The 13,043-nt window shown below is 26.7% G+C and overlaps 1 protein-coding gene across 1 annotated transcript in view; it reads right to left on the bottom strand.

Moving 5' to 3' along the window:
- Positions 1-1,895: 1,895 nt before the first annotated feature.
- The window catches only part of LOC119688423, a 31,946-nt gene continuing 20,798 nt past the window's right edge, over positions 1,896-13,043 (bottom strand). Inside the window, exons 2-3 of the mRNA XM_038103104.1 lie at positions 3,208-3,702; positions 1,896-2,011 (exon numbers count right to left, since the gene is read on the bottom strand). Coding sequence (XP_037959032.1) covers positions 1,896-2,011; positions 3,208-3,598 — 507 coding nt within the window. The 5' untranslated portion in view covers positions 3,599-3,702. The remainder of the gene's footprint in view (positions 2,012-3,207; positions 3,703-13,043) is intronic.

Genomic DNA, 13,043 nt, shown 5'->3' with positions numbered 1-13,043 from the left:
GGAAATTCTCATTTAAAATTCGCGCGCTGTATATTTTTCGATATTTTAAGTTTATGTAGTTTGGCAGCACTGTCCTTAATTACTATGCCAAAAATGAGCGCGATCTGTCGGACAGTTCGTTTACGGCAGCTGTTGAAACCAGTTCACCTCAGTAGTGCGTTGCGAAAAAAACAATGGAAAAAAATATTGAACAAAGAGTTTGCATCAAATTTTGTTTTTCGAACGAAATTTCGTGTGCAGAATCGTTGCGAATGCTACAAAAGGCTTATGGGGAATCAGTTTTATCGAAAACTCAAGTTTATGAGTGGTACAAAGCCTTTCAGGACTGTCGTACGACCGTCGAAGACATGCCGCGTTCTGGACGACCTTCGACCTCTACCACCGACGAAAACATTGAAAAGGCAAAGGAAATCGTGTTCAAAAATCCTCATGTGAGTGTTAGAGAGATAGCACGAGAGCTAGGCATCGGTCGTGAGATGGCTCGTTTGATTTTGGTGGACAATTTGTGTATGCGACGTGTCAACGCCCGGCTTGTTCCGATTCACCTCAATTTGTTCAACATTATCAACGATTTTAAGGCCAAACATTCAATAAATACCATCGAACAGCCACCGTATTCACCTGATCTTGCACCGTGTGACTTTTTCCTGTTTCCCAACCTCAAATTACCACTCAGAGGAACGCGTTTTGTCCATAGAATACGTAAAACAGAATTCGCAGAGGGAACTCAAAGCCATACCGGAAAGCGCCTATAAAAAATGTTTTGATGATTGGAAGAAACGTTGGCATTTGTGTATCGCTTCTAATGGAGCATATTTTGAAGGAGATAAAATAAATATTGATGAAGATTAAGAATTTTGCGTTTTATTTAAAAATTTCCGGAAACCTTTCGGTCACAATGTAAATACAGAATATATTAGAACAATATTCTCAGCCCCAAAACACGGACCAGAGATATATTCAAAGTGTTTTTAAACACCGCAAAAATATACAGTTAAAATTAGACAGAATTATATTAGAACAATATTTCTCAGCCCAAAACTACGGACCAGAGATATATTCAAAGTGTTTTATAAACACCGACAAAAATATACGAGTTAAAATTAGACAGAATTATATTAGAACAATATTTCTCAGTCCAAAACTACGGACCAGAGATATATTCAAAGTGTTTTATAAACACCGACAAAAATATACGAATTAAAATTAGACAGAATTATATTAGAACAATATTTCTCAGCCCAAAACTGCGGACCAGAGATATATTCAAAGTGTTTTATGAACACCGACAAAAATATTTAATGTGATTTCAGGATCTGCTCGAAAAATGGTAAAATATTATCGTTAAACATAAAAACACAATATTTCACGGATCGATGGTACGGGCCAGCTCTGACATACCTTGGTCTGGAATATTATTTATTAGGTGATATTACCAACACTACCTATATATCACTTTAGTTTCATTTAAAACAGCAAAAATGTTCCTTTCGGCAATGTATTGCCCATATTGAGTTATTATAGTTGAAGAAAGCTATCAGAGTAATAGAAGTACAGAACAATTGAAATAGTAATTCATTATAATTAATTTCATCTATTTTCGAGATATATCCTCCTTTTGCCTCAGATTTACAATATTCATGGAAGAAACCTTGCAGCCTAAGATTACGATCTTTGAGATATTTTTTTCTTGGTAGACAGAATAAGTCACATGTTTTATTCCTATTAAGTATCAACCGTATTAAGTGTTTTAATTTGGTCAAGCTCTATTGGTTTTTTAAGCCAGACTGTGTTTTAAAAATATATTAGAGGCTGTGATATGTATTCCAATATCGGTTTCGTTTGAACCCCGTCTGGTAAATTCTTCAGCTTTGCAGTTTCTTTCACAGTTTCTTTCACGATGCTAACGCAGTCATATTTTGTTTTACTACATCTAGTGTAAGTAGTTTGTGGAGCGTTTCCAGTGCTTTATTTGAGGCAGTTCCTAAGTCATCGGCGAAGCACAGAAAAGCTGTTATTTGTATAAAGTTATTTAATAGCTTGAAATATGTAGATTTCTATATTGATGGCTACTTTACTATTATCAAATATATTATCTACACCGCTGATTACAGTGGTGTAGAGCCAGTATATGATTTGTGGATTTAATTTCCAACTTTACTGACCAATTTTTCGTCAGAATTTCTACAGCTACTCCATTCTTTACATTAAGTTAGCAGGTAAGTCGCCTGTCTAATATGAGTTCAAGGTATTTCAAAGTTTCTATATCTCCAAGACTCCACCACTCAAATGTAGAATTTCCACAGTTACTCTATCCTTTACATTAAGTAAGCAGATAAGTCTCTTGTGTAATATGAGTTCAATGTATTTTAAAGTCTCTATATCGAGAAGTCTTCACTATGTTGTAGAATTTCTACAGCTGCATGTTTTAGACTACAGGTAGTGTATTCTTTTTTTAAAAACACAATTAATTCAGTTTGTCTGCAATTTAACCTTAATATCTTACTTTCTGTTTATCTTGTAAGCGAAGCTTTATTATATTAGAAATTAAGGGAATAGAGTTTAGTAGAGTTTAGTCACTAGAACCACGACCGAAGCGTTTTATCGTTTGAATCTGTTACAAAATCATGATAATCGCACATAGAGGCAGAAGGGGTTTAAAATCACTCCTATAATTTTGTGGACCACTTAACGTTTTATGGTATATAATGAAATGTTTTAAATTAAATGTTTTCGTATGGACTTTGAAATAGTTTTCAAAAACTCCCCCATTAAAAAGTTTCTGCCTTTTTTGGCGCCCTTGCACGAGCCACTTTACTTGATATTAAAATAACAAACGAATTTAATTACCTACACCTGGTTTAATTGAATGTAGTTTATAAATTATAAAATGTATTCACTTAATTAAGTTAAATGAAATAAAAATAATTTAAAAGAAACTTAACAAGTAAATAAACTCATAAATATTATTTACAAAATGCACCTTTTGACCTTCTCAGCTACTAGTAAACATCATCTATAATATATGACTTAAAATATCTCATCTTAGTTTTTGTGTTCAAGAGAAGAATTCAGGTTATATTTAAAAAAAAAAAACAAATCTGTTAAATTATTTAAACTAGTATTAATGCTATCGTATATCTGTATCCAATATTATGATTTTGGTTATGTATAGTATATAAGAGTATAATATTTAAATTGACTTACCTTTTGTGAAACCCATATTCACGGTCAATGAAAGATCTTTAAACTCCATATCGACTGGATCACGTGATGGCAAATTAGAGAACGGTATACGATCCAATTCTTCAACACCATTTTGCTTATTCGGATCATTTTCTTCTTCCGCTGATACAGCTGATACAGCCTGTGTTTGACTAGATGATCCAAGATGCGATTGCGTCATTGGAACGGTTGTGTTTGTAACTGTGAAAGTTGTACTTTTGGTGCGTTTACTATCGGTTGTACCATTGCTGAGTGGCATCGTTGTAGGATTATAAACGGATGTGGGTGTTGTATCAACTACTTCAATTCCTAAACCTAAAGCAGACGTAGATGAGCCACTGCTCGCAAAAAACTTGTCCCTTGCCGATATCATTTATGTTTTGTTAGTACTGTTCCGATCGAACTTCAATGATGACTGATTTTTTTGTTAAGTTATAGTATGATCAATCACGTTGCTTAGGCAAAATACGATTGAATCTGTAAAAAAGAAACAAAAATGTATCTTAGTTGCAATTAAATGTTAGTTTAAAACAAGTTTAGCTCATTCCACAACATTCAATTAACATTGTCAAGATTTTGTACAACATTTCAAGCGGTTTTTTCTTATAATTAAAAAAATTTAATAACAAATCATATTTAAAGCAATTTTATAGATAATTTGTAATTGTGTATCAAATTACCTATCTATTATTTATAATACATGCAATTAACACTGCAGACAATATAATTATTATATTCGAAACAATTTCTTGTCAATTTTTAGTCAAAGTGTTTCACTCAAATACAAATTAAAAATATTTTTATCTTATAATTTAAACTCCGTTATGGAATTATTGAATGAGGAAATAGAGAATGGGAGTTCACCTCATAGTCGCATTTTATCAATGATCTCCGCAAATGTCGGTTTAGCGAGTGAGGCGATCGTATATAGCGCTGCTTTTCATATAAAATAATAAAAATTAAATTAGAAACTTTAAATTAAATTGATCATGATTGATTCCTAAGATCACTGAAGATATGTACTTCACAATACTCGAAACAGCGTTGTATGGTCAAACAAATTTCAATTAATTAACTAAAACTTTTGTTTTATTATAATTCTTATTATTTTATTAACCCTATCTGTTCCCATCTCTCTCCCGTGATTACTGGAATGAAGTTTCCACATTGCTATGGAAATTTTATCTATTCATTCCTAAAAGATGGTTGCAGTGGGTTCATGTCTCACACTGTTGCTTTTTACTGTACAAAAAAAATGTTGTCTTTTCATTTCTATTCGAACCCTTCTAACTTTTAAATTGATGGATATTCAGTAACGCTCGACTGAAATGCAAAAATACGCCGATCATTATTCATTTTGAAAGTAAATTACAAAAAAATAGTTTAGTAAATATTGAATTAAGTTTTCCATACTAATTTATGTCATACTCGCATCAGGTGACCTCAAGACTGGTGTTAGACTGCCTTGATTTGCTAAATCTGCTTGGCGAAACAAATCAAGTGTCGATTCTTTGGGTACCGAGACATACTGGAGTACGCGGAAACGAATATGCGGACAAACTAGCCAGAAAAGGAGCAGCCACAGCGATGATGGGGCCGGAACCTTTTTGTGGACTAGGAAATAGTACGCTCCTTTCTCTCATAAAAATAAAGGAGAACCAGAATGAAAAGGATTACTGGTATAATATACCATGATTAAAACAATCCAAATCACTTATTGATACCTATAACAATAAGAGATACCAGGATTGTATGAACCTATCAAAAGAAAAACTTAGAATCATCACTGGAATCCTAACAGGGTACTGTAGACTAAAACACCACCTTACGGATGCAAACTGTAGATTCTATGAAGAGAATGAGGAGTCGGCTACACATGTGTTGTTAGAATGCTCTGCGTTAATGCACATACGAAATAGGCTCCTAGGAATGTATATTCTTACGGAAGAGGCAATAACACTCTGTAAAGTAGGTTCTATACTACTTTTTATTGATGCAACAGGGCTTAAAGACCTACTCTAAGCCCAGAAGGGGGCACGGTCGCAGTGCTACATCCCCTAACAATAATAATAATAATAACAATTTATGTCATAAGCAGTTTGAAAAGTTTATAAAAACAAAATAAAGAAGAACGCTTTTCTGTAATGTAATAATTCTGTAATTATTAAAAATGTCTTTTAACATCATCATTAACAATTTTAACTTATGATTAAATGAGATACAGTACTTTTAGATAAATTTGCTTCGAGGCACATTATCTATCTGTGTTATTATAAATATAGATATTATTATCTATGTTTATATAATTATAAACATATACATTATTATAAACATATATATTATTATAAACATATATATTATTATAAACATATATATTGCTCTCTACATTGTCCATACATCTGATATTGTACTTATAAACATACAATATATATTACAAGAGTGAGAAACATATTAACGATTGACTACAACTTATAACTCTTGAGGGAGAAAATATAAAGGTCATATGTTAAAGAGTAGCTTTTCAAATAATTTATCAAATTAATTAAGTAAATGAAGTGAATAAATAAAAGTCGGTGGTAAGAGTATGGATAGTTGTGGTGTCATCTGAAATTTTAAAACTAATAAACATAGCAAACATGACACCTTCAATTAAAATATTTTATCTATATATATGGCGCTGAGTCTGAGCATCAAAATTGACAGGACACGAGTTCAACCCTTGGTACTTGCAGTCTCAAAAAAATTATTTGCGAATAATTAAATATAAGAAATAATTCATAGACCAATGATGATAAGTATTTGGCAATACTCGAATGGTCAACCGAAAAATAATATAAAAAATAATTTCAGCCGAATTTTAATTAAAAATAATATAAAAATAATTTTTGTTGTTGTAGCTCACTACTGTTCGAAACTTCTCTATTAAATACCACAATTTCTGTTAAAGTGAAAATAGTCATTATTGTCATATTGACGTTAAAATCAAATTTACTGCAAAAATGTTGAAGAAATAATAATATCACAATTTGGCTTTAGAGCAGTACTTGGAACTCGAGAAGCTTTGCTATATATTAAAGTTTTAATTCAAAATGTCAGGGCTTTAAAAAATGTATTGCTATGTTTTATCGACAACGAAAAAGCTTTCGGCACAATTAGCTCACGAGTATTTTGTAATCTATAAATTGAATAGAATCGAATATTATTATTTAAAAATGTATATTTGCAGCAAATTCCTCATGTAAGGATAAATGGTGATATTAAGAGAAAAAAATGCATACCTAAGACAAACTCGGAAAAAATCTATTATAATTCGAAGGTACACAAAGCGTATCGTAATAAACCTTTTTGAAAGTAGTACCTCGCGTTTTTCAAAAAAAATTGGCTTAAAAACAGAGATGATGCGAAACTAATTTATTTAATAAAAATATTTCGGAGAACAAGAAGGTCCTAAAAAGTTTAATTTTTATGTAGAATTTATTGATAAATTTAATTCAGAAACAAAATTAATTCAAATCAAAAATTAAAAATAAAAATTTTTCTAATATATTCCTCCCTTTTTTTTTAGTAAAAATTCGTGTGTATGTGTTTGGTGAAGGATAAATAAATTTTTAAAAAATACTTATAAGACAATACCGTTCTGAAATTTTTGGGTTTTATATAGAATCTTATTAAAAAATGAAATCAAAAATAATATATAAAAATTATTTTAGTAGATTCTTCGAAAATTCATTAATCGGAAACAAAGTATATATGTGCTTGATTTGTTTTGCGGAAGGAAAAAAATTTTTAAAAAATTATAAAAAATAATGTCATTCTGAAAAGTTTTATTTCCCAGTAAGATTTAATACTAAATTTAAATAAAATATAAAAAATAAAAATTTTTGAGAAACATTTGGAAAATATTTTTTTTTGAAATTTGACGTTGAATATAAGCACTTAAATATGAACAATCTTAATTGTTAAAACTATTTTTTAAAAAATGAATCATTTAGCTTTAAAATGCAATAAATTTTAAGTTTCTATCATTTATGGAGCCTGAGATATAAGATTTTAAAAAATTGTGTCTACAATGTTAATTGTCAAATATCCATGGTTTTATATTTCTTATTTAATAAAAGGGGCCAAATCGGAGATGATAAGGTCAAAAGGTTGTCCGATTTGTAAATGATTTCACTTTGTTTTCATTATAAAAATTTCTTTTAAACGTAAACTAATTACAAGTATATAATATTGAAAATTTTCTGAAGTTTTGAAGAAATACTAGTAAAGTAAAATCTTATAAAATTAATAAAAAAATAAAAATTTGGAGGAGAAATTCAACTAGATGTATCCAGTAAGGTATATTCCTTACTTATATGCTCTCGTTTAGCTGAATAGAAGCTGTTCACTCACATGAAAAGTATTATCTTTTCTTTTTAATTTTTTAATTTAAATGTTCCCATAATTTAAGTGGCATACAGATATTTCATATAGACTTTTGTATATGAGTTACTTTATAGTATTTAACTAATACATATTCCTGATTTATTACAGCATATGTCATACAATAATATAACTATTATACCAGGTCTCCTTCATACCGGGGTTACGTAACTACTGCTCTGCAAATATTTTATATTAAATAAACTTAAACATATCTTTGTACTGTTTGCACCAAATAAAAATTTTTTGGAAACTAAATGAGAATTATAACAATTCTTCCTTATACGCAAATATATATCGTCATATAAAAAGTAAAGATGTTGTCACATGAAAAGGATTACATTTTCTTTTTGATTATTTAATTTTTTAGTAATATAATTTTTCAATATATTATTCATGTATGGTATATATTATAGATATATAATAAATAATGTACTAACGTTTTATTAATATTTGTAATTTTTGTATATGTATTTGAGATTAGTCATTCTGCAACGCTCTTACCTATTTGAAGCTAATTTTTTTTCTTTTGTTAAAATGAAATATATTTTAAAAACACATTTAAATTTGCTATTAATAGTTAAAAACTTTATATCAATAAATCAGTTATAGAATTGATACTGACTAGGTCGCACGTGGTATTTATATTTTACGTTTTTGGTATAAAACATAATTTTGTAATTAATTCGTTATTTTGTGAAAGGTTCATAGCTGCAGGATGGTTAAATTACCAAATAACGCTACAGACCGTTTGATTGGTTTATTGACCGCCACATGCAAAAGAAATGTGGAAGCGTCCCATATATTTTCTAAAATGCTGCTTGATCAACATTAGTCTATACCATGGAAACCAGAACTTTAAAAAAATAACAGATATTAACAAGTTTCAATCATTTTAATTAAGGTTATTTCGAAGAATAGTAAAAATAATATGAGCGGATCATATTAGCAATAATAAGGTACTACGAAGAATAGACTATGTGATCGAGAACTACTAATAATAGTATACTAAGTAAAGTCTACTTGGAAAATGTCATAAAAAGTTCTAAATACGAAAAAATACAATTAGTCACACAAAGAAAATGAAATATATTAAAATGAAATATATTTTAAAAACACATTTAAATTTGCTATTAATAGTTAAAAACTTTATATCAATAAATCAGTTATAGAATTGATACTGACTAGGTCGCACGTGGTATTTATATTTTACGTTTTTGGTATAAAACATAATTTTGTAATTAATTCGTTATTTTGTGAAAGGTTCATAGCTGCAGGATGGTTAAATTACCAAATAACGCTACAGACCGTTTGATTGGTTTATTGACCGCCACATGCAAAAGAAATGTGGAAGCGTCCCATATATTTTCTAAAATGCTGCTTGATCAACATTAGTCTATACCATGGAAACCAGAACTTTAAAAAAATAACAGATATTAACAAGTTTCAATCATTTTAATTAAGGTTATTTCGAAGAATAGTAAAAATAATATGAGCGGATCATATTAGCAATAATAAGGTACTACGAAGAATAGACTATGTGATCGAGAACTACTAATAATAGTATACTAAGTAAAGTCTACTTGGAAAATGTCATAAAAAGTTCTAAATACGAAAAAATACAATTAGTCACACAAAGAAAAATTATATTATATTATGTATTACTATTTTAAGGACGTGTGCGAGATAGGCTAAGTTCCATAAATCCATAAATGTTATATATTTAATGTATTTATATATCATTATCATATCAATTAAAAACTTGCATCTATATTAAGTTATATTTAACGAAGATTTTGCCACAGAATCCATGTAGACACTTTAAATTGAATCTAACTTGAGTACTTTCATTTAAAAATATTATTATTTTTTATATAGATGATCTTTATATAGCAAAAGTAAAACATTAAAAATAAATAGATTTTACATTAAAACTAGGTAATAAGAAATGCGTGAAGGGTGAAGGTAGTATGAAAAGAGATTTTCAGAAATCTTTGATATATATCCGTATTTATTTTCAACTATATTATTGTTTTAAGCACAAAAAAAAAAACCTTAAGTAAATAAGAAGAAGCATTCTTCCATCAGTATAATGTCACAATGTCACAAAACAATTATAACCACAAGTCAGTTATACAAATCACACTTTGAATAATTCCACCATCTGGCATATAGACCCAAAACGAAATTTTAGTGAACCCAATCTATACGCAGAGCTTAAAAGAGTAGTACTGAAAAAGGAATTTGAATCGATTTTACCAGTGTTTATCGCAACGGAGGCTTAGTATAATATAATAGAAAATGTGAAGATCCTTTATGACAAAATGAATAGGATTGCAATGAGCAGTTGTTCCTAGAGTATATATTATTATATATATATTTAAAACTTACGTTGAATAATTTTCACTTTATTTGACTTAAGAAATGGTACAATTCAAAAATGTATACACACATTCACTGATATTCACTTTGAAATCTATGACATTAGTTTAAATATATATGTATATCTTTTGATATAAAAGCAAAATTGATTATATATGCATAAGGTAAAATATATATGCACAGGAATATGAATTCTTTATTTATCTTTCAATTTTAGGTTTTTAATTTTTTTCCGAAAATTTTTTTTTAACTCCAATAAATCCTATAAACTTATGATTACAAAATTATTTTTCTAATTAACAGATTTATTATTTATGAAATAATTTGATGTCAATTCAATAATATTTAATATTTAAATAAATTAATTAATGAAAATGTGCAGCAAAGAAAACAAAGAACGTAGACTGAAATCTTAAAAAGTCTGATTTTAGATTGCAACTGATTAAAATCTGTTAAGGCGGTCAACTTGTAGGAGAAGAGAATGAAATACAGCTCTCCAATGCTTAAGTCATCTATAATAAAACGATACAATTTGTTTAAAATATATTAATATATGAGTATTTATATATATATATATAAGTATTGGTTTCTGTTATTATTTTTAGAGAAATCAATCTCTCAAAATGAGTTTTGTACGGAAGGCAACTTTATCAGTTGCAATTTTAATTTCCATTTACAATTATTTAATATAATTAATTTTGTTGTAAAATGCATTTTAAGTTGTTGTTGTCGCTACTCAGTTTTATTAAAATTGGTATTAAAAGTTGATATGCGGGAAGATATATGATTATTAAGGTCAATCATACGGAAAAAACAGAATCTCTAGCTTTTCATGAAATAATTTTACTAAAAACAAAGCCTATGCAAAAACAAAGCTCTTAAAACATATTATATGTTATATCACGTTTAGGATAAAAACATAACATATTTTATCATATAATATTTTTAGAGAGATTTTTCGAACAGTAGTGATTTGCAACAACAAAATTTTTATTTATTTTTAATTAATTGAATTCTTGGCTGATCGCACACCGTTTTCGAGTATTGTCAAATATTCATCATCAGTGGTTTTTTGGAATTATTTTTTATATTTATATATAAATATCTTATTCTTAATATATAAAAATCTCACTTATAATATATAAATTTTATTTATAATAAATAAACATCTTATTTATAATATATAAAAATCTCATAATATATAAATTTTATTTATAATAAATAAACATCTTCTTTATAATGTATAAATATCTAATTCATAATATATAAAAACCTTATTTAAAATAAGATTTATATATTATTTATAATATATAAATATCTTATTTATAATATATAAATATCTTATTCATAATATATAAATATTTTATTTATAATAAACATCTTATTTATAATATATAAATATCTTATTTATAATATATGAACATCTTATTTATAATATATAAATATCTTATTTATAATATATTAATATCTTATTTTTAATATATAAATATCTTATTTATAATATATAAATATCTTATTTATAATAAAGAAACATCTTATTTATATTATATAAACATCTTATTTATAATATATAAATATCTTATTTATAATAAACATCTTATTTATAATATATAAATATTTTATTTATAATATATAAATATTTTATTTTTAATATATATATATCTTATTTATAACATATAAATATCTTATTTATGATAAAGAAACATCTTATTTATAATATATAAATATCTTATTTATAATATACAAACACCTTATTTATAATACATAAATATCTTATTTATTATATATAAATATCTTATTTATAATATATAAATATCTTATTTATAATATACAAACACCTTATTTATAATACATAAATATCTTATTTATTATATATAAATATCTTATTTATAATATATAATTATCTTATTTATAATATATTAAATATTCTTATTTATAACTTTAAATATCTTATTTATAATATATAAATATCTTATTTATAATTTATAAATATCTTATTTTTAATATATAAATATCTTATTTATAATATATAAATATCTTATTTATAATATATAAATATTTTTTGTGACTGCAAGTACCAAGGGTTAAGCTTGAAAGTCAGAGTCAATCGTCATAAGCCAGTAGCCTTGACATGAACAAACTCACTTGCTTCCTTATATGAGAAAGAAATCTTTAAATTTCAATATTGTTCTTTTATTAAATCAAATTTTTTTAATGTTTATTTAATATTATATGTATATGGATCATACTTTTCCAACGCAAAAGGACGGATGATCTCATCACCTTCGATTTGACTGGAATTTTTTTTCATGTCCTCTTTTCATTAAATAAGAAGACCCGTATCTTGGGAAAAAATTTCGTAATTTTTTTCTAGAAATACCAATGGGTTTTTGACAATTAACATTGTAGACACAATTTTTTAATATTTCATATCACAGGCTCCATAAATGATAGAAACTTAAAATTTATTGCATTTTAAAGATAATGGATTCAACTTTTAACAATTAAGATTGTTTATATTTAAGTGCTAATATTCAACGTCAAATTTCAAAAACAAAAATATTTTTCAAATGTTTCTCAAGAATTTTTATTTTTTATATTTTATTTAAATTTAGTATTAAATCTTACTGGAAAAAAAAACTTTTCAGAATGGCATTATTGTTTATTTTTTAAAAATTTTTTTCCTTCCGCAAAACAAACCAAGCATTTTAAGCAATATTTTTATATATTATTTTTGAACTTAATTTTTTATAAGATTCTATATAAAACCCAAAAATTTCAGGACGGTATTGTCTTATAAGTATTTTTTAAAAATTTATTTATCCTTTACCTTACACCAAACACATACACACGAATTTTTAGTAAAAAAAAAACATATTAGAAAGATTTTTATTTTTTATTTTTGATTTGAATTAATCAATAATTTGTACTTAAAAATAAATATTTCCAATGTGATATTTCTTTTAGAAGTACTTAAAAAAATTAATTGGTCAGGCGCCTCTCATGTCACTCAT

The sequence above is a fragment of the Teleopsis dalmanni genome, chromosome X (assembly GCF_002237135.1).
Source record: "Teleopsis dalmanni isolate 2A chromosome X, ASM223713v2, whole genome shotgun sequence".
Lineage (NCBI taxonomy): Eukaryota > Metazoa > Arthropoda > Insecta > Diptera > Diopsidae > Teleopsis > Teleopsis dalmanni.
This window is presented reverse-complemented; position numbering and strand designations above follow the sequence as displayed.